Raw genomic sequence first — 27,204 nt, forward strand, 5'->3', positions numbered from 1 at the left:
CCACAGCCCCAGAAGCATCTCACTACATTTCAAACCACTGTTTGTGGATCATTTTCTACACACATGAACAATGGTGCCACAGGACAGAACGAGTTAGTAATGGACTACACAGATAATACACGTCTCAAATCTATGGCATATACATGTGTGTATTCACCCGCTATTTGGATTTGATAACCACTGAAAATCCCATAGAGGTCGATATCTACATTATCAGCTTTAAAACTGCTTAAACTGTGTAACTCAGTTCACAAACTTAAAAAATCCTCCACGTTAACTTCCAGCACTAACAGTTACAGAGCCACTGAACACATTAGGCATTTAGGCCCTCCAGAGGCACTACTTGCTTTCTCTCTAACAAGCCATGCTGAAGCCCACAAGGCCATAAGCAATTACTGAACTCTGTGCAATGGTTGTGGCACAACATGATTTTATTAAATAACCTGTAATGTTAATGGTAGAAAAACTACTGTTTAAAAAAAAATAAATAATAATTTAGACCTACAGAAGAGCACATCCTGACAGAAGCTCACACAGGCATGGGCACTTTCATGTCTTTAACGTTTGCTAAAAGTTAGCACATTCTGTTTAACATGGATTCAAACACTGCACTGCATGCACGATTAACACAAGCTGCAATTTCAATGTTTTCTGTAAAAGCTCTTCAAAAAAGTTGATAAATTTCAAGTTACTGTAGCAAAGAAATCACCAATTCAGTTTTCTAAAGGCCTTTACAAGTATTTGCGTGTTTCTATAGTCATACAGCATTGCAGTGCAGCCACATTTAAGTTTAAACATTAGGAAACTGAGCAAGTGAGAAGAAAAAATCCTCAAGCTAAGGAACAAGAATATAGCTACAGATGGTAAACTGGATCTTGCTGCATCTCTAATGATTCCCTCTTGCCATGATACTATTTAAAATGAAGATATCTTCATTTTTAATTATATGTACTAACATTTGTCTCTAACACAACATGTTTGCATATTTATAAATAAATATGAAAACTCTTACCCCAAATCCTCTATGCTAAGTGGAGGCCCCGAACCTGACGGATTCTTTAGCATTAATTCCTGTAGTTTTGTGTTCTTTTCATCTTCTGACAGGCTTTTGTTGCTTAAAATTTGACGCCTTTTAATTGCAAGGTCCTTAATTTCTTTTAGAAACCTAGCTCTATGTGGATTTACTAATTCAAAGTCTTCCCATGTTAAAATTCCATTAAACCATGCAGGAGGCTTAGGTTTTGGTGGATCAAGAATAAACTCTGATTTGGAGTCTTCTTCCAGACTTCCTACTGACAAGGAATCATGCCCTTCTTCTGTAGACGCCTCCGACTGACTTTCAGTACAGTGCAAGTCTCTGTCACCCCGTGATTCGTATATCAACTTACTCATGTTACTTTTAATGTCCCCCATACACATGAGTTTAAAAAAAGGCTTAGAAATGGGTAAATCCACAAGTCTATTGTCCTGAATGCATTTAGCCAAGAAAATCCCAAGGAAATGAAAGAGTTTGGTTATTCTTTCAAGTTCATCACTATCTTGTGGGAATGGTGCTGTGAAGAGTCCACATGATCTCTGTACGTAATAACCAGGGGGTTTCAATCCACCACCAATATCAACCTGATTTAAGAGACACACACAAGAAAGTCAATATTGTTAAAGGTGAATGTCATTACATATCTGTGCTGTTTAACTTCTTACACCCTACTTCCTTGTTAAAAATAGAACTGGTAAGAAAGCAAGCTGTGGAGCAGAGTGGTCATTCTTGACCATGACGAGCAGCTGCTGACTGATCGTGTGTTCTTCTCTTCTTGGATACCTACAAGAAGGTAGGTATCATTTTTCTTTTACACAGGTACTCAGTTAAAAATGCAAATTGGAATATACCTGTCGAGACTCGTCATCTGGAAAATCATCATCACAAAGCCAGGCTCCCAGATCTGTCCTCTGAAATTCTGCTGCCACCAGTGCATAAAATTCCAGCGTAGGTCCCAGGCCTGTTCCTTCCTCCCCTAAAAACTCAACCTAGAAATACATAAGGATTGTTAATAATAAAAGAAAAACCCGGTGAAACATTCAGCATCAGTTATGGAACAGGATATTCAGTATCCCGACCAGTACATTAGAAATTGCTATCTAACCTCGCTCTGCTAGGCAGATATGCTTTACCTCCAGAACAGATTTTCTGTCTGCATGAATCTGCATGACATTTTCTGCCCATTCCATCAAGGATTCACCTCGCGGAACTTTCACTCTCTCATGTTTGAGGCGTCCAACTCTGAATTCTCCTGGATCGTCACGTCGCACTGTGCTTGTGGTCCTTGTCCGTTCAACAGTGGCTTCACGCCTGTTCTGTAGCCATACAATTGCTCTGGAAAAAACCCAAAATCAATTCTTGAAAACTTCGATGTCTACCAGCCTGAAAACTTGAAAGTAGCCTGTAAGAGAAAGTTACCTTGTTAAGTGTTAGTTACTTCCCCCTTAGCATTTTTTTTAAAGTTACATACTGAAGTATTTCTCAGAAGTATCTGGAACGTCCAGATTTGGGCTGCTTTGGGCTGTTTCCTGAGTTCAGAAAACTAAATAATTTTAATTGCTGTGAAGGGCCAGCCACAACTTGTGATGTACTAGATACCACCAAAGAAAACATTTACAATTCTCAATTAGAACTAGTTTTCAAATTACAGTGGAATGAACTGAGGGCAGCATTTACTGTAGTACTTTTCATCACAGATGCCCAAGACTATTTACAAACTCTTATTACAATTGTACATCACCCCACTGACCAAGTTTTACAGCAAGATTTACTTGCTTACACACTTACTAGAGAAACACAGAACCAAAGCTGCAGTGCAGTCATACGCAAATAGACCCATAGCAGTGAAGGAAGAAGAGCTGCCTCTAAAAGCAGTACTTACATGAAGTCAAGGTTTGAAATTCTTGTATGTATTGTCACCCACGTAGCAATGAACTGACTACAAAACCATCATCTCTTTGTTGTTTTGCAAGTATTATCAAGTGACACGACAGACACAGAGACTACACACCCACATGCATGTACACATAGAGTGTAAGAGTTTTAAGAACTATTTCCAGTATTTTAAGAGCTTAAGAAAGCTCTACTTACCAAGTAAATATCATGCAATGTATCCTGAGAGATGTCTTTGAAACACGGTTTTTTTAAAACATTACCTTTTCTCAAAGGAAAAACCACCACAGGTGGTCCAGTTTTCTGGACCATTTTTCTGTAGAAGTTAAATTTTCCATATTAAGATTTAAACCGATGTCTTGCAAGACAGTAATTTTTCTTCTCTTTTCAGTCTTTTTAAATGCCTTCTTTTTTTACACTCTTCATGAGATATTTCTAATGTGAATTAGACACAACAGTAATTTTTGCAACTCACTGTCTACAATTTTCTTCCTCTTTGGAAAACAAACCACCAAAACCAGCCAAGAAAACCCACAAAAAAAAAAAAAAAATAATTCTTCCTTCTTAATTATTCCTTCTCATTACATGAAAGTAACCTGGCAAAAAGGTTTACACTGTCTACGTATTCTCAAGGTAATCACTGCTGCAATGAAAATATTAAGTATTCCTAGGTAACAAAGCACTTTAGAGTGTACCTTTAAATGTTTTAAAGTCTGGGTTTGTTACAGTTTCATTATGCAGCTGATACTTTCAAAAAGGCATCTTTTTTGTTAGATTTTTGTCTATTTTGTTAAGACTTTAGTGAATTAAAAATAAATGAACCAAACCAAATAATCACCGCACCACTGCAGGAACCATAAAAATAAAATACGTATGCTTTGATATATGCTTTCAAAAAAAAAAAAACAAAAAAAAAAAACAAAAACAAAAAACCAAACCCCTAAACCATTTAATTCACATTTATTTTCAGAACTTTATTTTTTTTACTCCTTTCTGCCATGAGCTGCAGCACAGTCAAATTACTGCCCAATAGCACAGCCTGGCTAGAGGTGCACCAAGGAATTCTTCACCTTAAAGCTGAAAAATGAAATTTCTTCAGAGGAATTTCCTGAAGAACATCGAACAGAAGGCAGCTGCTCATTATAAGCCTCTAATGCAAAAGTCTTTCTGAAGTTTCCCATCGTCTTCCCTTTTCTTCTACTATCTAAAATACTTTACATTTGGCAAGCAAAATCTGTCCTGTTAGGATAAGGTCCTTCTGTGAATCAGCAATTTAAAAACTATTATACTAAAATATATATTTTTTTAAATCTTCTGGGTTTTTTTTTTTTTTTTTTTTTTTTTTTTTTACCTTGATGCTCCAAATGCTGTGCATGTGAAGTACAACTGCCTTGTTTCAAATGGAATTAAGAAAGGACACTTGCTTGTTAGCTGCTCACACCAGTCTGGCAAAGCTCCGCTTGCGAGTGCCAAGGGCTCCTGTAGTTTAATGCAAGGAAAAACCAAAAAATTCAAAAAAGTGTTTCTAATAATGTCCCAACAATTTTGCGAGTAAGCACATAGACACCCCATACACCCAAGAATGGAGACTTCACATGTGCTGAGCAAGATTCTTTCTTCTCTGCAACTAACACTTTTTCTGGCTTTCCTTTTAAATGCTATGAATGAGAAGTTCACAGAGTTTCTAGGACTCAAGAGTGGACACAGAGTGCTCTGGCACAAAGACACTAAAAGCTATAATAAATCTCTGGACTATGTACTACTCAAAGCACTGTGGGGAGATCCAAGTAGACAAGTACCTGGAGAGAATTACTTCTGAGTTTTTCTCAAAAACGATTAGACACTACCTCCTCAAAACCAGAAGCCACAAAAGAAGCTTTGTGGTAGTAAAGATGATCATCACCGAAATACCACTACAGTCCCTTCTCAAATACAAGTACAACAAACAAAGACTGCAGGGAGTACTATTATAAAGATATTCAGGGTGCCTGAACAGCCTTTAAAAGAACATAAAAAACTGAACTGTTTTTTAAGGAATAATTACAGCAACTTCACCGTAATTAAAAACCAAAACCAAAACCAAAAAACAACCCAAATCTCAAAGTGGTTCAACTGAAGAAGTTCTCCTTTTAATGCATCTAACTGACCTGGTACTAATGTTTTTTAAACACTATTTTGAAAGCTTCATGTGGAATGCATAAGCAATATGCATATGCAAAATGCATAAGCAATATGCACTCTGAACTCTAACACAATTAACTGCCTTTGTTACAATGCCATCAGGCAGACATACAGACAATACATTGTAACATCAATGTCTGGTGCAGAAAAAACCCAAACTATTATTCCTAATCAAAAGATGCAATTCTATCACAACTTTTTTCTTGGTATGTTTGGGTTTTCTTTTTCAGACTAGTTCAGATTTGCTAACACATTCAAAACATAAGGAAGTAAGTATCATATGAAACAATTCAAAGTCAAAATGGCAAAGAAGCTAACAATTCTAAACAAAGGAAGAGTATAACAGGGTCTTAAAAATTATACTAAATACATGGATTGTGCATAATACATTAATGTAATACCTCAATCTGTTGCAGAACCTTCGTAGTAATCTTTTTGCTTGTGAATTCATCTGGTGGAAAGTTAAACTGAGGATGCTCATCTCCTTCTGAAAATAAATCAAGACAATTTTTTTCCTTTATTTTGTTTTCATTAAAGCATTTAAGAAGCTCTGCTAGATAACTAACATACCTTCTTGAGAAGTTCGTCCTGTGTAAGGGTCACTGGCAACTATATACAAAATGCGAAGTAACTGCAGAACATCTTCTACTCCACAGGAGTTCTGCCCACTGCCAGCTTTGGCCTGAGGTTGTTCCTTTGCCAAACTAAGGATATCGGAATTTTGAAAAGTAGACATGGCCCCTTGATTTAACCCAGATTTTGACCCATGTTCACAAAAATCCTGTAAAAAAAAGGAATCGTTAGGAATGAAAACTGCCTGCGTTACTATCTTTAGGACTGTGCTCTCCAAGTTAGTGATTTGAAAAATCGGGGTGGTTACTGCATTTAACCTCAACACTTAGTTAAATTGTGGGTGGTTCAAATCATGATTCAAATGCATTTGAACACAACTAAATTTAACAAAAGATACTAAAAAAAGATAGCAGCAAAACCTAAACTTGATATTGGCATGTGAACATTCAACTTTCCTATCCATGGCATATTCCTCCTCCACAAGAATCTTTAAAGCTGCAAAACAAAGCACACAGCCATTCATAAGAAAAAAAGTTTGGATGCAGACATATACCTTGTATGCAGCTATGAGCTGGGAACAATTTCTGTTTTTCCTAATACTTTTATTAGTGCCGGTTAATTTCCAATGGCGCAGGAAAGCTGAGTCTGCATTCTTCTGCAGGTAGGTTATCAAGTCATTCTTTGGTAATTCGTCAGTGCCAAGGTACTGCTCCACATGCTCTACTGACCAGCAACCCTACAACAGGAACCACCACATGTTGGGTTTTCCTGGTTGTAAAGTCCTTCCGATTTCACATGCATTACACACTGTCTTTTTTAAAGGAGCATGCATTTACAAATATACTCACTCATATCCTTCAAGTAACTGACAACTGTTAGTTTTTTTAATGTAGCATTTCAAAAACTGCAGCAAGATTTGTTTTGCTTTTGTTTAAACAGCCACAAAAACATACACAAAGTCACAGAAGTAGGTCTTACCATTTTCCCACTTTCTTTCTCTTTATCAGAATCCTTCATTTCTCTGTACATGATTCTAGATATCAAAACAATGAGTTAGTATTTCATACTTGTAGCATACCCTCTAAATTCTAAAGTTATACATTGACTTTTAGACATCAATGACATTTAGGTAACATGATGTAAAACCACAACAGCAGCTGCTCTTTGCTGCACAGAACATCTGGGACACCTGATGGAGCGAAGTTTTTAAACTTGCATTTCATTTTCACGATGTCAGTGTTTATCTTGCAATGTATAATTTATGTTCCCTTAACTGAAGTTCAAGTAATCAAACAACCTTCACTGTGCAAGTTTCCAAAACCAACTTGAGGTTCTTCACTACACGTGTACTAACTCTTTGAAGTGTTGGAAGTCCTAGTGTAGCTTGATATGTACTAACTTCAGAGATACATGCATTTATAACTACTTCTCATGATTTCTAACTAAAAACCAGTTGCGTTACAGGACGTAATGTTTGACACAGCGCAACTTGGAACACGTGCATCACTCAAGCACAGATCTGGAGTCATAGCACTAGCATTAAAATCACTAAGAACATCCTGCCATAAATGCAAGAAAAGCTGATTCTAAAACATTGCTTCCTTCAGGGGAGGAAGAAAAAATTAACATTGTTTCACACCCGTTTCCTAATTGGTCACACTGTTCTCTACTCAGAATAACCAACTTGTGAGCTTACGTGTACGTTGGCTCCCAAATACGTCTAAGTTTGTCAGATTTCACATTGCCATTACAGGAGAGCTGTAACAATTTCTGTACGTAGTAAAAGATGGTCGATCGAAAGTTTGTTAGGGCCAGTTCTACTTCTCGAGTTGTCCCAAGGCCTGAAACTTTCAAGGTAAGTGCTAAACGTGGTGAAGGCATGCACTCAACCTCTTCCAAGAGTTCTGAATGAGGTGTACCTGCATGGGAAAAATAATTTGAGAAACCATTACTACAAAACGTGTAATGTATGACGAGTTGGCTTAAACATTGATAAAGTGGCTCAATAAGGTAGTGTGAAGACTCCTTGCACACATGCCAAAGAAACAATACTCAGTTGTAACTATGAACTGTATCTAGGGGTTATAACCGCAGCACTTTGTGCAAGTAAAGCTAACAGGAATTTCTGAAATCCCTAGTGATCCTTATGCCTTGATAACACCCCCTTTAATATTATCACAGCACATTCATTCTTTCCATACACAGCATTTTCCTATTGTATCGACTCCTTTCTGTTCACCAAAATGAAGTGCTGTGCATGTCCACATAAGCTGAACTGACTACAGCCACACTGCCAAACTAAGGAGCAAGGTGCTGTGCTGCTGGTCATACAGACTGCTCAATTACTGTGTTAGCTTTCTACTTGCCTTTGTTTAGGACTGTTTCAGCAAGCCCTCTCCAATCAAAGCAATTCTGGGTAGCTCAACACACAGATATACTTCTTGCAGGTGGAACCAGACACAGCAAGAGACTTCTCACTAGTCCAAGTTAAATTCGTAAGTACGCTTATTTTACACTGCACTTGAACTTACTTTTCCCTCAATAATGCTTGAACCTGAAGAGGCAGATGAAACTCTCAATTCAGAGAAAAGCCACACAGCCACAATAGCATGTTGTACTGGTTAATAGTGAAAGGATGCCCAGAGCCCGTGGGCCCTTAATAGTGAGTCTCCATCCCAAAACCAGATCAAATACCACAAATATCTTGTCAGCATACCTGGTGGAGGGATTTCTAAGTCAGTTGTCTGTTGAACATTAGTACGACCAGGTCTTGGGTCAAAAGCAGGAACCAGAGCAGAAAACTGCCTTTTCAATACATAATCGTCATCCCATGTTCTTCTACGGCCTCCTTTGGTTTCATACTCCTCTTCTTCCTAAGAAAGAAAAGTAGTAGTTTTTAGATTCTGCTACAAAGAATCATTTGATCAAAAATTTTAAAGTTGGGGAATACAGCAGTCATGTAAACTAAAACTGGCATGAAAGGTATCAACACTTGCATGTTCCATTTTATTAGTTCTATTTAACCGGTCAAGCAGGAATCAAGAGAACTATCAAAACCACAGACATCCAGAAATCAGCATAAATGGGCTAACTTTACAACAGGTGTATTTACAATTTCTGGATAGAAAGAAACTTTCCCTGAAGCAGAGAGTTCCCAGAACACAGAGAAATACAGAGTACTACAGGTGAGCAAACTTGGTGCACATTTTATGTATTCCACAAACTTTGGAATAACAAAGATTCCAATAAATCAATGGTATCAAAATAAACATATTTATTTTTCTCAAGATGAGAAGGGGTTTTTTTTGGAAGCATACACATATATTGATATATAGCGTATACACATTTTAGCCAAAGATTAAATCAAATAACAAAATACTGGATCTATTGTGGTGGGAAGAAATCTAATTTTCAATAAGCTTTAGCAAGTATTGATTGTTTATGACTTTCCTACAACAAGTTTTTAATCTGTTCAACTCCTTATTGAGAACAATTACATAGTGTTATCAGAGGGAACAGGACTGGAACCCAAGAATGGAAAATTTTCTTTTCCAGAGCCAATTCGTGCTGTGTAATCTTAAGCAAAGACTAATTATAGTTACTTCTGCTTCTTCCTATGAACAATATTAACTTCATCTAGTAATTTCTGAAAAGCAATCAACAATCTACAAACTAAGGTTATTGTTTGCACTGTAGATCCACTTATGTAGTATTGGCTTTTCCATTCCTAACTTCATATCTTTTTACAAAAGGTGAAATAACTAAATATTTAGTAGCCTACTTGAGGTTTTATTAAAAGCATAATCACAGTAGGTTAAAACGCTAGATCTTTTGGCTCCAATTACTAAAAGTGTGCATATTAATTACACGATGAAGTTTCTATAATTCCATAACACAATATTTACAGTTATGTAACAAACATTAAATTATCATCAGTGAAGTCTTTTTCCTCTTAGACCTTACAATATCCATTCTGACAACCTCAGTGGCTCAGCAGTGGTAAAAGACCAAGCATTATTCATATCACTAAAGAACCACCAAATGAAAAGCCAGAACTCACAATAATGCAGGTAAGACCCATATGGACTAACCCTAACCTGCTGGATTTTAGGGTCCTCTGCACCCCACCCCCAAAAGAAAGGTATTTCCTCTGGCTTACTTAAATTATTACAATTTGCTCCACACAGGCCTAGAGTTAAACACATCCCAGAACGGTATCATTATAAAATTCAGCTGCCTACTCACAAAGTTATACAATTTCATCAGCCAGTGAACTAGTGACCATTTCTACTGTCTGTGAACTTGTTCCTACACTGTTTTTGAGACATTAAAGAAACAAAAGTAAAGTTATCATCCATGCTAACTATACTGTACCATAACTTCCTCATATTCTTGATCATCTTGGTTATCATCTTCATTTTCATCATCTTCTTCATCTGGTTCAGGTAGATCCTCATCATCATCTAACTCTGCCAACAGAGTACTAGCTCGGCAGCTATCAAGAAAATCTGTAACACATATATACGTTAACATATAGAACAAAAGCCAAGAATAACTTCTAAAGCAAAATTTCAAAAATCGAAGAACAGCAATATTGGGAAGAGTGAGAAAACAAGTCACACTTGATCAAGAAAAGAACTAAAACATTGCTTATGGCATAGTAATGTTAAAAGCTGCGATAAAAACATATGCCTGACAAAAAGTTCAGGGGTCTAGTCAACAGCATAATTAAAGCACTTAACATTTGTATAATTAAGAGTGATCAGCAGAGTGATCATTATCTCATCTGCTTATATCAAACGTTTTATAACTACACTTAAATTTTAAGTTACAAAACATAGCAAAGAAACGGTACATACACATATGCTGTCTGATTCTATGCCTAATTAATTAAAAAAACAGGCTAGCGGATATAATTTCCACTAAGAATGTATGGCTCAGGCTTTGAATTATAATGTAAAGGACATTTAGAATAAACATTCAAGACTGATATTTTTAAGATTTAATTGCTACTTAATTTCTGCTAGAAGAAGCTGAAGTCAAATATAAAGTTCAGTTTCACCTATCTACTACTAAGACTTGAAAAACACCACCCCCCAAAACCAGAAAAGAAGTTCACAGCAATTCAAGGTGGACTGGGAGGAATCTTTGAGCTTTTACATTTTTCTATACACGTATAAACTAACTGTAACACCTAAACACCCTCTGAATTGTTGTCAACACCCCAACAGAAACTTTAAGGTAACTCTGTTTATAAACAGCTGTTTATGATATATTTTAAGAATGGTTACTCAACCAAAATATCAAATGAGAGTTAATTAAAAGAATAAAGGGAGATGGCATATGCAGATATTTTAACTGACCACCTCCAAGCAGCTTAATTCCAATATCCATTGAAATTACCAGATCTTTTTTCAAGCAATTTCAACAGGCAACAAAATAGAACAGAATCTTAATCCAATCAAATGTCAAGCAAATCAAGCCTCTTTTCTTTCAGGAACATGTCACAGTCCAATCAACTTTACATTAGGAAGCATTTTCCAGTATCTAGCCCAGGTTCTTCCTGACTTCATTTCATCAACTTGATTCTTAGGTATTCCACACCTTGTTAACTAGCTATTGTTTCACAGTATTCACATCCTGCAAATCACTCCTATCCTAGTGTCTGTTTCTACAGCATAGTGCCCACGTAACTCTGGATTCTGTTTTGGTTTGTCTGGATAATTCCATTCTCTGTGTAATTTTAATTTCTGTGGTCTTACCACTTTTTTGCAATTACTATTATAGTATTGAGATACCTGGAATCTCATATACTATTTTAAGTGTATAATGTGCCCAATGGCAGATGCTTTTTGATCACTGAGTAATACAAGATACCTCAGACTGAGCATGTAGCCTATGCAACACAATGAGAAATAACATTTTGATTTTCGTTACAGGTTCATAATACAAACTATATTAGATACTAAACTTATTTGATTAAGGAAAAGACTAAGTGTCTAAATAAACTATACCATAAATGATAACATGTGATAGAAACAGCTGAAAATAAAGACCTGAAAACAAGGAAATACTAACATGAACATTATTTTACTTAGTGCCTTACAGAACTAGTAAACATATGAACAGCTCAACTTTCAAATACTTTTCAGTAAACTACTATATGAGAAAATCATAACAATAGAAGAATAAGAAAAATCATTAATGGGAAGTCTGCTTACGTTCATTTAAAAATGAAACTTACCATATAAAGAATATTCTGCCTCCTGACCTGTATCGCTCTCACTAGATGTTGATGTTAGGCTAGTAGTTAGAGTATTACTAAGCGACTGACCAACAGATAAAACTGTAGTTGCTGTAGCTACATTGCTGCTGCTAGTAACACTGGATGTAGACATGGTCACTGTTGATGTGGTACCAGTTGTAGTCAGATTAGGAAAACTTTGGGCACCCATAAGAGGAGAAGCTATAGATAAAGATATGGTAAGATAAAATAAATGATTTGATGACTTGAAGAGTACAATTTACATGCATGACTCCTGTGTTGAAAAATATATTTGGGATTGAAAAATTATCAGATGTTACAATAAAGGATAACAGACTAAAGGGGAAGGGTTTCCCAGTGCAAAAGTGCACCCTAAAATGCAGATGCCCACTTCTGAGCATATTGCCTTGCATACATTTAAAACAAATAACTTGACTAAATAAATCCCAAAATCCCACTGTAAATCTGAAATTACTTAATTTCATTTTCAACATATTGAAAGTATTTCTGAAATCTGTTACTCCAATGCTGTGTCTGTCTTTAAGCCTAAATGGTAATTTAGCCTATAAACTGTAAAATAATTAAAATTATACAGGTAAACAGAGAACAGAAGACATATGTGAAATTTGTGATTTTTATGCATTTTTCTAAATTTCTTAAAGCAGCTCTGACTTGTTATCTCACAAATATTAGCACATACGCTCACAATGGGCAACAAGCCTGAGCTGGCAGTACTGTGAAACATGTGACTTAATATCTTACTTATGCTGGACTACTTATTAAGTAATTTTCAGAATAAGCAAGCAACAATTAAGAAGTTAGGTTACTGCACATTCACACAAAACATAATAAATGCATTTTAACAACTGAAGATATAGACTAAATTCACTATAAACTCAATAGAAAGAATTTCAGGTGGTGTACCTAACTGAGTATGAGTTGTACCTATGTGCATTTCCATTCCAATATTCAAAACATTTTCTCACGTTAATCTTCAAACACATGAGATTAACCACATGTTTGCATGTGCAAATCTGAGAGGTCCCCTATACTTAAATGTAAACCTTACATTTTTCAATCTACCTTTTCTAAATTTTATCAAATGCAAATTTTGTGATTTTAAAATCACTTTCATTACTGCAGCTTATGTAAACTGAGGCACTGCTTTCCTAAAAACATAGCGGCTGAATTTCAGACTATTATTATCAAGGTTTGCAAAGATTACGACCCTTGAAGAACAGCATGACAAAAATTCTTCCCTTAAGTGCCTTTGGTGGTGTTTCTATTTTTGTTGATAGTCAGATACTTTTTTTTCCTTAGAAATGGAAGTAACAGATTGCAAATACAAACATGCAAACAATACATCAGCAAAGGCGACCCAAGCAGGTATAGCACTCGAAATTACTTCTGTGCATGGGGAGGGGGAGAGTCAAATTTAGATTTAGAGTTATTAATAAGCCTATGCTCATCTCTATGAAAGCATGAAAATTTTCCAAACCAAAAGGTTTTTCTTTTGTTGTTTAAGAACTTGAAAATAATTTGTTCAGTATTCAAATCTTCCATCCACTTCTATGAATAACAGTAAACTCTTTACTGTTATAATAGACACGAAAAAAGCCATTAAGTGTCAGCATTTCATTTGCTCTGAATTCAAGAACAAATTGAAACTGGCTGCCCTGGACACCACTTGACTCCTGGCAAATACCCATGATTTTAAATTCAACCCCTACAGCAAGTCCAGAAAACCTATATCAGTAATCATGATTTCAGACTTGACTTGAAGGGGGTGCAGGGATGGAGTGCAGCTTTGTCTGTCTGGGGGCCGGGGTGTTGGTTGGTTGTTTTATACTTGGGCACACCAAATAGATAGATAAATATACAAGCCTTTTACAATGGTCTAGCAGAACTTCAGTGAGATTGCTCAAATTTAGTATCTGATCTCTTTTTAGGGCACAAGGTCCCATCTACAGTTTATATTTGCATAAAACACAATACAAAATAATTCTGACATGAGGGACAATTTTAAAGTATAACTACATTTTAATATTAAATCCAATTTTTAGTTTGCCACATTCTTATTTCCACTTCAGCACTGTATATCAAAACACTGAAGTACCTCACTATGTTTTGCAAAGATGCTCTCTCTCCCCACTGCAAACATTCCCTGCCCCCAGTATCACAATTTGAATTTAGGAACACACTAAAAAATCTCCCCAACAAAGAAAGAAAACACTATTAAAATACACTTAGGAATGCTAAAAGCAAACATCACCTTTTAAAATAAGGAAGCACAAAAATCCTAGAAGAGCCTGAAAATTTAACAAGGGTTAAGAGTGCATATTTCTGGCTTGGGTAATTTTACTTTTTCTAACACGCCTACCTTGTGAAATGCAGCTCTCCAGTTAAAATACTGTCACTGGCACTGAACAAAATACCTAACGAGGCTGGCTGAGTAACAACTCTGATGGGAGCATGCTGAAAATTCAGAAGAGTGAACTCTCAATAAGCAGGTTTACAACTTACTTGCTATTACCTTGATCCTATATATGATCTTCACACATGCAAATGTTAAAGCATGTACACAGTGCCATTTAAACTACTTTTAACTATGAGCTTCCTGAAACTTAATATGCCTGAACAGTTTGCCAAATCTAAGCCTTGATGACATACCACCTTTAGAAAACATACACAGTATTAGAGTACACCAAGTTACTCAGCCTGACAGAATGCAGGAAGCTATTAAAATTTCATCATACTGCAATTTACTTTTTTCTTTCTACTGTGTTCTTAGCTCTTATGCTCAGAGACTTCACAATATGCAATTTTCCTGAGGAAAACTGAAAAATAACAGAAACAAGCACATACATGGTAAGTATGCAAAATCTACCCAGATCAGAAAACAAGGGTATTCCACATTAGCTACTGTTGCTAGTCTTCCAGCCTCTTGATCTCTCTCTCTCATAGTCTCTCTTCCTAAAGGTGTAATAGACCTATCTGATGGATGTAACAGTGTAATCTGACATCAGAGGGCAATGTAACACTTTCCAGCTGACATAAACTCTGGGCACTCTTCATGAGTTCTACAGGTACACACAAGGTCAAGGCTGCTCTAAGTTCATTCTCTATCAGGCCAGAAGAATTCAAACTTTCTCAAGCCTAATGAAAGTAAAAGAAACAACAAAAGCTTCAACTAAAAATAAACATAAGTTACTTACTTGCAGTACTCATTACATTTCTTCCCAAAGTATTAGTATTGTTATCACTGCTACTTCGGCTTAAATTCATGTTGTTTGTGGCATTGGTACGTGCTATGTTTGCCACTCTTCGTACAAAGGACTCCAGGCTAGAGGTTTCTCGAGATGATAAATTAGGAACACTTGCACTAGAGCTCATTGGTGCCCCAGCAGCCAACAAAGAACTGACTGAGAGTCTGTTACTTGCTGACGAGCTTAGAGGTCGTTGGGAAGCTGCTTCTTTATTAGTCAGTTCGGAGACTGAACTCACATCAGGAGAGCTTACGCTAACAATTCCCATGGATATAGCACTGGACTCCCCAGGAGTACGTATGGAGTTATCAGGACCTAACTTCCTCTCTGCGTTTTCGTTTCCCATGTCCGCTGTTAAGGTGCTGGTGCTTGCACTGGAAGATGACCCTACGTCAGCCTGAGGCACACTATCAGCGGAAGACAGAACAACAATTGGCTCATGGACGTCAGTGCCTGAAACTATATTTTGCTCCATTACACTTTCTGATCTCCGCTCCATTTTGGTCGAACCCAAGCTGATGTCGCTGCTACTGGCCACGCTACACACAGAACTGCTGCTTCCTTTTCTACTTGAGGAGCCTGCAGCAGCAGTCGTCTTGTCTGGACAGTTGTTTTTCACCAAGCTGCTCCATGACTGCGTTGTGCCTGAAACAGTGGATGAAACAGGTTTGGGTGATGCCGCTGAATCAGGGTCGTACCCTGGTGCAAGCTTGAGGTCAAATTTTCCTTCTGCGCCCATACGGTAAGAGTTAGAGCCACCAGCATCCCAGGTGACATCAATCCAGCCTGGAAAGGGACAGGAGTTTGTGAGATCCAGCAGAAAGCAGACAGGAGCGTGTCAGACAGTAGCTCCACATTGTGGGATCAGCTTCTCATAAAGGCTGCATGTCTCAATCAATAAAATCGCTAAATAACCCTTAATGCCAATTAAAAAGGAAGTGTTTAAACCTAAATGATGTGGTATTTTAAAATCTTGTTAACATTGAGGCAGCAAGCATGATCAGCCTCTATCTTCAGGGTCCCAGAATCCAGTCAAAAGTAAAGTTTCCTTCAGGAAGGAGACTGACCTACTAGGATCTCTCAAATCTTTATTATTAGATTCTCTAATAATAGAAATGTATATTAAGATGTATCATTACTTTAGTAACATCAGTCAAGAATGTCAAGAAATCATAAATCTTGCAAGGACATTCTATAATGTGTTTCTTTGCTGGATGCTTGTGGATAAGCATATTTACCTGGCAGAAGACATTTGATTAAACAGATTAGTTTGGGCTTTCTTATTATTGCCCTATAAAGTGAAAGAATTAATTTACCAATACTCATCCTTTCAGTTCAATAATCTATGCAGACTCAAATATTCTTATTCATAGGCTTACAGTAGTCAGGTAAGGACTACTTCATGTAAGATTACAGGGTTGAAAAAGAACACGTTTCATAAAACAAAACTCTATACTGGGACCAAAGACTGAAAAGAGATGCTACTCTTAATTCCTTTAGTAAATGATTACTTGGCTTACCAGAATTTTTTTATAGTTAAATGTAATAAATTTGCAATAATGAGGGTAACATGCAAAATTTAGTAAACTAACTAAAAAACACAAACAGGGGCAAAACAGTTTATTTTTGCTTGTCTATGTACCACAATTTCAGAGTCATCTAAAAAAATTCCCTCTAGTATTCTTATTGTATGTTATCTGTAACAGAACTTGTTGTCAACATTTTAACTGATATACATTTTCTTCAAAAATAAAATGTCTAAAGCTCAATTATTTTCTGTAGCCTCAGACAGAAATTCAAAACAAGATGTCTGATCCAGATGTACACACGTTTTTCTTTAATAAGAGAGTGCTAATATAAAGTAAAATTTTTCTTTAGTACTGCCAAGTACACTTTTATCTTATAACTGTCCAAAAGTCAACACTTCTAGATCAAAACAGTATCACAGGTAATTTTCCATTTAGACAAATCACTCTGGAAGAAGAGTATTTAAAATGGATAAAGTTTTCAGGTAAAAGTAGACATCTCATCCCCACATGAGCAGGTTTAGATAACTTCTTTTTTTGTATTATTTTATTTCATCTTCATGAGCTATATCTGAGTAGCTTCATGTCACTAAGCCTTGAAAGTTGGGAAGCAAGTCTGAAGTTTTTCCCTTCTATAGTTTTTTAGCCTTTCTTATTAAAAAAGTATTTTCATACTGCAGTTAAACAGTATCATTTTCCACCTTTATGAATATCTGGACAGGGTATTTTGTAAAAGCATAACTAATTAACTATTCTTGCTTTGTATAGTTCCTTTTCCTAAAGTATTAATTACAAGCAGTTTTAAATCTGCACAATTTTTTAATACATATGCACTTGGAGTCTTACTACTCCATTATTACAGCCCTAAAACAAGATTTGTCTAAACTTGTGAATAATGACAAAAAGGTCAATGGGATACTACTTTCAAAATTCTATTTAAAAGACAACTGTGGTAGGAATAAGAGTCTGCTAATATGTGTTTCACATTGTTTGGCATCGCCACTTGATAAATGAACTTCAATTTCAGCTATGCTTAAAAGGGAAAGCTTTAGTGGAACATAGGAATGAAAACACTGATTTAGTAGAATACTACTCACCAATAATACCTAAAGTCTTCAAAGTGAGAATGTAGCTATGGATACTGTTGCATCTGATAAGAACAATATACAGATGAAGGAAGAATTCCCTACAAGCCATCCTGAATGGCTTAAATAAGATTTAAACCATTTTAAGACATTGTGCTTTGGACATTTCTCCATCTTTGAGAGCTGACAACTCAGTAAACTAGAAGAATTTTTAAAATCTGGCTAAATATGAGCCTAAGAGTGGCTGAAGTTGCTTCAGAAACAAGGTAAGTTTTATATATCCCAAAACAGGAGGGAAAAGGGGGAAAAAGATGGAAAGCATGTTCAGCGGACAAGATCATCACCTCTTCTGGAGCCTCTCTGCTATCTTATCTTCCTGAGCACTGACTTCCCTGACTAATGCAGGTTTTGGTTTGTTTTTTTTTTTTGCTCCATAAGTTAATTACTTTTCATGCTTTTATTTAAAAAAAAAAAAAAAAAAAAAAAGCAACTTGATCCCAATGAAGCTAGCAAAGTAGGAAAGGTACAGGATACAACAAAAGTCAAGAAAAATATTGCAAATGCTAAGCTAGAAGGAATGAAGATGGTAATTATAGATTTTGCAGGCCCAAAGCTTAAACAATCAGTTTGCAGCAATGTCCTTCATATACTTTTTCTTCTTTACAACAATGTCTAAATAACAATTTGGTATTTTAACCAAGTAATGCTTTACAAAACTTTCATTTATAGCAACAATCTTTTTTCATACATGAAAAAGGAATTTCACAAATGGACCACAACAGCCGGAGCATCTGAGTTCCTTCACCCCAAAATATTCAACTTCAAGACACTACACAGGAAATACTTTAATGCTACCCACTCCACATGAACTAATCATGCTACAGCCATTTACAAATTCAGACCATTTGTGCTCACCATTATGCAGTTCTCCTGTAACAGTGCCTTCACCCTGTGGGCTTCCATCCTGATCTCTCCATTTCCAATCAATTCCTCTGATTACACGAGCTCCTGGAACCATATATTTCAACACTTGAGAACGGACCAGACGTCTCTGCCTTCGCAGATTTGCTTCAGCTTCTTTAGCAGCTTTTCCTACAAGAAATGTAGGAGATGAAATGACTTAAAAGTATGGAATGGGGAATAACTTTTAGCTTGTTTCTAAGCAAGTTCCACTGCAAAAGTTAACCTGCTTTTTCACACCAATCTTTATATTGTATGTTCATCAGCATTCTAAGAGAACAAAAATGGGATGTACGCATTCTTTTTCTTACCCAGCTGATCTTCACATACTCCATTCACAGTGCCATAAAGTTCAAATCCAGACAGGGAGAGGTAGTGTGTTTGCCCACTGGCATTCTTTCCCATCTGTTTTATTCTAACATGTCTCCAACCTTGTTTTTCATCTTTTGGAGGATCTAAAGGCCATGTTGCTGTAGACCTTTACATTTATCAGGGGAGAGGGAAAAAAAGCTGAAATCAAAAAACTTTAGCACCAAAGCAAACAAAACCGTAACGTTGATCATGTATGGATAAAACCAGGAAACTGCCAAGAACACAAGGTACATTAAACCTACTAATACTAGGGACAAACTCTGAACGAGTGCTGGTGTTAACTATTTTCTCAGAAAAATAGCAAATGCAAAATTTATAGTGACAGAAAAGTATAAATTCCATTATGTAAACCATACAGAGACCTTATGAAACACCTATTTTCCAGCCCATCCTTGATAATTTAGATCACCTGCCATTCCTTTATATAGTTAGATTATTACACCTACAGAACACATCAAATTAGTCTACAGCCAAGTAAGTTTTTCCTGAGCTCAGTTTTATAAGAAATTATAAAATACACTGACATACCCAGGTTCGTTCAGACTACAGTCATCAACATGAGTATACAAAGTAGTCCAGTTCTGTCCATCCTTAGATACCTGGAAAACCCAGTTTCTGAGAGCAGATCGTCCATAACCTCGAGCATGGCGTAATGTGTAAGCTGATGGAATAACCCAAAGGCCAAGATCTATGGCAAACCAAGCATTCTTATCATCATTAGTATGACAATTGAGAGCTGAACTGTCACGGCTTAGGATGTCTTCTAAGCGGCCATAAGGCAGATTTCTTCCTTCTGAGGACGTAACCACCACTAACCCATAGGCTGCTGGATTTACCCACTCATATGCAGTTCTATATTAAAAAGAAAAATGTACTGTTCAATTACTACTTACATTAAAAAAAACAAATATAAGTAACATTGACATTTACTGTAAATTGTGCATTACAGGCAAGTTTGTTACATCACTTTACTACAGTGGTTTTAAAAAAAAAAAAAAAAAAAAAGAAAAAAGAGAGAGAACAGAAAACATAAACCAACAACAACCACCACGGCAAACAAAAACAAAGACCAAACTTCCCCACCCCTTCATTTCTTACATAAGCATACAAACGAGCTCTCAACACAACTTCAGAGTTTCACATTTTTCTATTATTTAAGTACAGCAAAAATAAATGCAATTCTATTGATCCACAGCAAAATTAAAGACACCTCCCACGCCTAGAAAAACTGTACATTTCATTTCATTATGAATTCCCTCTTTGCACCCCACCCATGGATCACAGTTCATTGTGTCCAGCTCCAAAATATCTAGCTTTGAAGGAACTCACTTTGCATTTGTTCCGATCCAGTAAATAATTCCATTTTCATCAAAATCATGTTGATGCCTGAATACAAATGTTTGGCCTTCACGGAGTTTTCGTACAAAAACAAATGAAGCCCTATCAAAGTCGTACCATTGCTTTGCTACCTACGTATGAATGAAAAGAAATGGAATATTAGAGATGCAGAACGCAGTCATTCCTTGTGAACTCTGTGTGTGGTATGTTGCTCACCATTTTCAGGAGATACTGTTCTAGAGATTCAACAGTTGCCAGTGGCTCCATCTTTAGCATTCTACCAGTTCGATCTATTAAAGATGTCTCCCCTGATGCACGTTCCAAACGAAACCTCAAGCGCCGTGTTAATATCTGAAAGTGCAGCTCAACATTAATATTGGCTTTTCTGATATGGTTTTGTAATTTTAAGAAAAGCAATATATTTCACTACAACAATTTAAGTATTTTTATTGTGCAAATAGAAAACCATATTCTAATTTAACGCTTTAAAAAGTAATTGCCTGGTGCTCCATGTTTTTAATTAACCAAACAATTCTTTAATATGACAGTCTATGTATAAGCTATTATTTTCTCACTTTTCCTGTTTTCATTGCTATTATTTTCCAAACCTTGTAGATTAGCAACTACAATAATACAAAAAGTGAAAATGCTTTTTCAAAATATTCAACAGCAGCAGTGTTTTTGCAACTTTCTAAAACAATCTGCTAATAATGTAACATCAAAACAGAAATACTGACACTTCGCTGCCATCTTGCAAAATTCTGAAGTGTTATTTCCAAATACAGAAAATTAAGACTCAAACTGGATAAAACCAAGTACTGTTTTTAGCCAAACTGCAGCTTTCCTTCATAAAAAGCTGCTAATCCTGCAGGTGTCTTATATTACCAAAAATCACACTGCCCTAGAAGGGACCCTTTTAACAATTATAGTCCACCACTAGTCATCACAAATAAACATGTCTTAGAATTGTCTTCAACAAAATGCTTGCTCATGCTTAGTAGGGGCATATTCCCATATAAGAGAATAATGTTTGAAGGCAAAAGAAAGAACAAACACATTCTCTCTTCAATGAAAATTTACTTTCACTTCACAGTGTAAAAGTGGCATCAAACATTTAGGTTAAGTGTTACAAGAAACAGATACCAAAGTTTGTCGTTCTTTACCCAGTTCTAGCCACTTTTACAAGAACATGCTTCATACAGACTTCATTTACCTGAAGATTATACGTAGATCCGGGTGTATCATACAAGTGGAGAGGCAGACGTTCGATAGATTCCAACACTGCTATCAACTTCCGAATTAATGCAACTGCTGGACGACTGTGAAAATGAAGTTACAATATTACCACACAAGAAACACAAAAAACCCTTACACTATCTCAGAATAGTACCCAGCTGTAGCATGTATCTTGGCATGCTATTTCTACTGGTATCGTCTGTTCTAGTCACAGGCTTACAGCACAGTGAGAAAAATATTAGTCTGCACAGTGATGAACAACAGTCACCTTGCTGTCTGTCAAGATGTACATTCAGTACAGTTGACTCTTACAGACAGAAGTAGTTCAGTAAAATTTTCAATTGCTACTTTGACAGCAGGTGCTGTCTTTTGAAGTCCAATTTTCTATTCCAGAGATAGACAAATTGAAAGGGAAAGAACAGTTCTTTTGTCTTTAAGCTATTTTAATCATACCATACTGCTTCACAGATGCGAAGGGGTTTTTTTTGGTTTTGTTTTGCTTTTACCTTTCATCGTCTTCATTTTCACTGAATGCTGTTTTGAAAACATTTATTCTCTCTACCAGTTGACTACAGTCTTGCTTCACATCTAAATCAACGTTCTAAGAGGAAAAAAAACAAAGTTACTTCTAATACAAAGCAATATATTAATTCTTCGTACTGACAAAAATATCTCCTTAGTTTCATTGAATTTCCTATCTCAAATCTGTATGTGAAAAGCTAAATTACATCAGCCATGAGAACTGACCAGTGTTGATTTAAGATTTTTAATGGCTTATTCAAACTGATCTATTGTGACAGCATATGTTCAACAGGTAGACCACTACCTGGAGCAAGTCCACCTGATTTTCATCAAAACAGGAAAAAGCCATGTTTATAATAGGGTTTTCTTAAGTAAGGCACATGTCTGTGTTATTTTTTTTTTTTTTTAGGAAGTTCTTCTTTAGAAATTTATGTGCTATAAACTCACATTATTTAAAACTGTAAGCAATGATTGAACTAAGCCACTACTGCACATTTCATATGGAGAAATAGTATTCTCATCCTTCAGTAATACAATTAAGTCTTCCAAAGCAGTCTTCATTAAATCTCTCCAAGTGTTTTCTCCCTCAATACACTGGAAGACAAAAAGACAATCATGGTGAAACAACTTAACAGTATTTCCAATCGCTTCATTTGAAAAACGGTATCCCACTAAAGTACATAACTAGGAATTATATGCATTAAAATCCCCATATTTCAGACAAATATATTGTGACTTTCCTTGATACCAAGACAGACTAGTCCGAACATTATGATGTGATTTCCACTGACATCACACATTATAAATTAAAGGAGGTACACTTACATGTCTGTTTGTGTGAAGTTCCCATGCAGACTCTAACTGTGTTGCTATGTTCCTCAGTGTTACAACTACTCCTCGAGGCATGCTTTCGACAGCTTTAAAATGATCATCATATAAATCTCTCGCCATAGTGCGTACCTAGAAAATGGATTCTGATTATCAGAAGTCATACCTTACTGTATGTAATCAGACTATTGTTATTCTCCAAAATACTAAAACATGATCACCTTTTATAAAGAAGTCCATGACAGACACGACAAATAGGGAAAAACTGAAACCTTTCATACCTCAGGAAAGGCAAAGGTTGTGAAAGGCTAAAAGTACAGGAGAAATACATAGAAATACATGGAATCTTATTGAAACTTACGGAATTTAGGCTTACAAGCATATATTAAATTACAGCACAAAGGTAGGAGAAAGATGGGATTCAATCTGTAAATCTGTTTCACTAGAACTGTATCATGGATCCGCTAATCATTTTAGAGGCAAGATTAAGGGGGTTTTACATGGTTTCTGAATGCTCTAGTCACATTCCTTAAACCAAGTCACAAAAAAAGTCCTTTTGTGACCTTATACTAAGAATTACTTTTCCTATAAAGTATGGATCACACAAGATACAGATCAGACAAAGTAAGTTCTTATTAAACAACATCTTACTTATATGAAATTCCTCCAAAAATCTTTCCTTGTCATTATCAGCATGTGTCCTACAACAATACATTTCACAAGCTTCAGAGCTACACAGTGCAATCTCAGCTACAAAAGAGCACTGCCTTCCTTTTATCATTCCACCTATCCTCATTCACACAGTATTTTAATTTTCAATTTAGTTTCACATTTCCTCAGATATGTGTCCTTACATGCTGCAGATTTTTGGTACAGAACATATCAGCTGCACTGTTAGAAACTGCAACTGCAAGAGAGGTCAAGCCTGCAGATTACCTTGAGCCCTTGGCATCAGCTGGCCACAGAACATATTTGTTCTATTTTGCGTTTTTTGTAAAAAGCTTAATACTTGATTTCCCAATTTCCCCCCTCCTCCCATTGGGGGGGGGGGGGAAGTGGAATTTTAGAGAAGCCTAAAATGAGGACATTTACACATTTAGATTCACCAGCCCAACTTTTACAATACAGACTGTTCACTTTCACCCCCTTATCTGTCACAATATCCAGTCTAAAATTAGTATCTAAACATAGTGAACAGAAGTAACATATGCCTCTGATACAACTGTAGTATTGATCATAACATCTTTTCTTTTCAGAATATTTCTTTTTTATGAAAGAAAAAAAAAAGAAAAACCTAAAGAATTATACAACTATAGGTTTGAAAGATGGAATTTCCTTATTTTTTTTAAAGAAAATTTGCTTTTTCTCTAGGAGAGTGCAGAGTTTACTAAGACCGTTGGATAAAAGCACCTGCAGAACTGCTTTCTTGTGAGTGAAGTTATCCCCTTCAAGCTGAACTCAGAGATTTTAATCCTCTAAGAAGAAACTACAACTCTATAAGCATATTATAAAACAAAATAAACTCAATTAAATTCTAAGTATAAAATTCACAGATGTTCACCAACCTTTTGCTTTGTCTTCTCCAGTTTAGATTTCAGCTTTCTTCCTCTTTTGCCTGTCCAGCCCGTCACAAATTCTGACCCTGCAACATATTTTCAGAAAAATCACAGATTTCTCATAGCTACAAAAAGCAACAACCAGAAAATCTACCTCTTTTACAGTTGCTCCTACCTGCACGTAACACATACCTACATACTTACCCAAAGAGGTTTCAGCTGTAAAAGAATGCTTTGTTCCTCTGTTAGATTCAAACACAAAGCCTGGCAAATCTTCTTTCAGGATGGTAGCTTGCTGACCATCAGAATTGTGAATAGCAATTTCTCCTTCCTTTAAACAGGTGAGCGACCAGTTCCCTACAGTAAGTTTAGTTGGCCCTGGTGCCGATAAAATTGGCTGGCTCGTGGTAGATGGTTTTACTTGGCTTCGAGCTCTTTGCAGCTTCTCGAGGAACTCACTCCTACTTTCTATGTAAAAAGAAAAACACATTTTTTTTCTTCCCACAACTGTTTCCTCCATTGTATCTCTCAAACTTTTCTTTTCAATTGCGAGAGCAAAACAACTGAGTATATTCAATGCAAAATTAAGTTTGAAATTAAGGGTCGTAAAGTGTTCTAAATTTCTTCCCAGTATATTTCTGTACTTCAACTGTGATTTATTCCACAATGGCATCAAAGTGAACAATGCAATTCTTTCTCAATGGTGCTAACGAGAGATGTATTAAATCATCTTCACAATTATAACGGGAAGATCAAAGAAATTCATGATAAGCTTTTGGTCTTGCAAAAAAATTTCTCTCTTTATGGCTAGCATGAACTATTCTCAAAAGAGTTTTTAGGAATAGGACATTAAATGAATCCTCCAAAAGGAAAACAGCAATCAACTTTACAGCTTAAAGCAGGTGGACAAAAGATGTTGAAGACATAAAAGCCAGGGGGAAAAAATATATATTTAAAAAAAAAAAAAAAAAAGTCTGACAAGCAACATGTGATAAAAGCAAATTTGAGCTAACAGCTATTTGCTCAGATTGTGTCACAAAGGCAACAAAAATATTTTTTTTATAAACTATACTGAAAAGTTTTATTCATCTCCTTTGTAGAACCTCTAAATTCATCTCAGAGAAAGAAAGAAATCTACAGTCACACTACTTAATACAGTAGACATTAATGCAGACATTCCTATTCCTTTTTTGGTATAGAAATTTTAAGGACCTCTATACTTCTGAGAAAAACATGGCATTAAAAAAAATACTAATCTCACGGCACCACACGAGATTCGATTAGAAGCTAATATTTATATGGAGATATTTAATAGATGAAAAAGATATCTAGGTAATCTAGCCTGAAATTATTCCAAACAGCTACCTCCGTTTTTATTAAATTATATTCTGAAGTAATTAAAATGGCTGGACACTATATTGCAAATGTTAATTAGCACAACTCCAGAAAATTTGAGAAGTTCATAATTTAAAAAATTAAAATTCCATTTAAAATAAAAATGCAATAACCTCATTAAAGATCACATCCAACTTCAAAGTTAACAAATATTTTCATCTTTCAGCATACTGATTTGAGAAATACAACTTTACAGTCCATGCACTTGTAAAATTGCTGTTTTCCTTTTGCTGCAGTGACTTAATGCTCTAGGTTTTAAAATGTGCCATTTTTATTGTTTATAATACAAAAATGAATAATCTCTATGCAAAAATAAATATGCACTCTTGAGGCACAACATTCATTAGTGCTTAAAATTCATAAAATCCAGAGAAGTTTATAAAAAGAATTGTGAAATTTCATATGCAAAATTAAAGTTATATTAATGGAACCCTTCTAGATTTCCATAACTACATTTTAATAGATTTATTACATAGCACATCACACTCACAGTGAGAGGATTACACACGACTGGGAATAATTTTGGGTTCCCTTAGACAGAATTTTGGGACTCATTTAAAGCTTCAGAATTACCATTAAATTTCAATTTTTGCATTGAACTTTTTTTTTTTTCCCTAAAAATTCAAACAAAACAAGGATTAAGCTAGTGTGGAGAGGGGTGAGTACAGACCTTCCAAAAATGTTCATAGGATCTATATTTCCCTCTCCCACCCCAACTTTCATCATGCGATACACACTAACAAATTCCATTACTCAACCCTCTATATTCTTGCCAGTTGTGAAATTACTAAAAAGTATACCATGAGATCAGTCAGTAACGATTTAGTACATCAGAACATATAGTATAGTTCAGGACTGTAAGATACTATTCTGAGTCTACACTGTATGGTAGTAATTTTTAGTTATCAAATACTAGCTTCTTACCACTTCAGTAAAGAGGCTGCTGCACACACTTAGAGCTAATGTTAAAGTGCAGGCAAATTACACTGCAATGTCAGCAGTAGATATGTTAGTAGATATCTATTTGACAAAAAGTTGCAAGAAGCCCCATTTACTCTAGTTTAGCTCCTTCCCTTCCATAATATCCATACTAGCTATCCTGTTCAAAAACTTGGGATTTATTCTATCTTTTTTAAAAGACTGATGTGAAAAAACACATCATCTTAAATTCT

The 27,204-nt window shown here is 35.8% G+C and overlaps 1 protein-coding gene across 1 annotated transcript in view; it reads right to left on the reverse strand.

Moving 5' to 3' along the window:
* HECTD1 (HECT domain containing E3 ubiquitin protein ligase 1) overlaps positions 1–27,204 on the reverse strand; it is a gene marked incomplete at its 5' end in the record, with an annotated part of 42,154 nt that overhangs the window by 3,182 nt on the left and 11,768 nt on the right. Inside the window, 24 exons of the mRNA XM_010017416.1 lie at positions 1,013–1,620; positions 1,888–2,025; positions 2,170–2,371; positions 4,281–4,408; positions 5,512–5,597; positions 5,681–5,891; positions 6,237–6,419; positions 6,662–6,716; positions 7,380–7,602; positions 8,400–8,556; positions 10,058–10,191; positions 11,928–12,149; positions 15,164–16,000; positions 18,741–18,917; positions 19,097–19,263; positions 19,686–20,009; positions 20,487–20,626; positions 20,712–20,846; positions 21,709–21,814; positions 22,238–22,332; positions 22,701–22,847; positions 23,079–23,213; positions 24,647–24,723; positions 24,830–25,105. Coding sequence (XP_010015718.1) covers positions 1,013–1,620; positions 1,888–2,025; positions 2,170–2,371; positions 4,281–4,408; positions 5,512–5,597; positions 5,681–5,891; positions 6,237–6,419; positions 6,662–6,716; positions 7,380–7,602; positions 8,400–8,556; positions 10,058–10,191; positions 11,928–12,149; positions 15,164–16,000; positions 18,741–18,917; positions 19,097–19,263; positions 19,686–20,009; positions 20,487–20,626; positions 20,712–20,846; positions 21,709–21,814; positions 22,238–22,332; positions 22,701–22,847; positions 23,079–23,213; positions 24,647–24,723; positions 24,830–25,105 — 4,963 coding nt within the window. The remainder of the gene's footprint in view (positions 1–1,012; positions 1,621–1,887; positions 2,026–2,169; positions 2,372–4,280; positions 4,409–5,511; positions 5,598–5,680; positions 5,892–6,236; positions 6,420–6,661; positions 6,717–7,379; positions 7,603–8,399; positions 8,557–10,057; positions 10,192–11,927; positions 12,150–15,163; positions 16,001–18,740; positions 18,918–19,096; positions 19,264–19,685; positions 20,010–20,486; positions 20,627–20,711; positions 20,847–21,708; positions 21,815–22,237; positions 22,333–22,700; positions 22,848–23,078; positions 23,214–24,646; positions 24,724–24,829; positions 25,106–27,204) is intronic.

This window comes from Nestor notabilis, unplaced genomic scaffold, assembly GCF_000696875.1.
Source record: "Nestor notabilis isolate BGI_N333 unplaced genomic scaffold, ASM69687v1 scaffold29690, whole genome shotgun sequence".
Lineage (NCBI taxonomy): Eukaryota > Metazoa > Chordata > Aves > Psittaciformes > Psittacidae > Nestor > Nestor notabilis.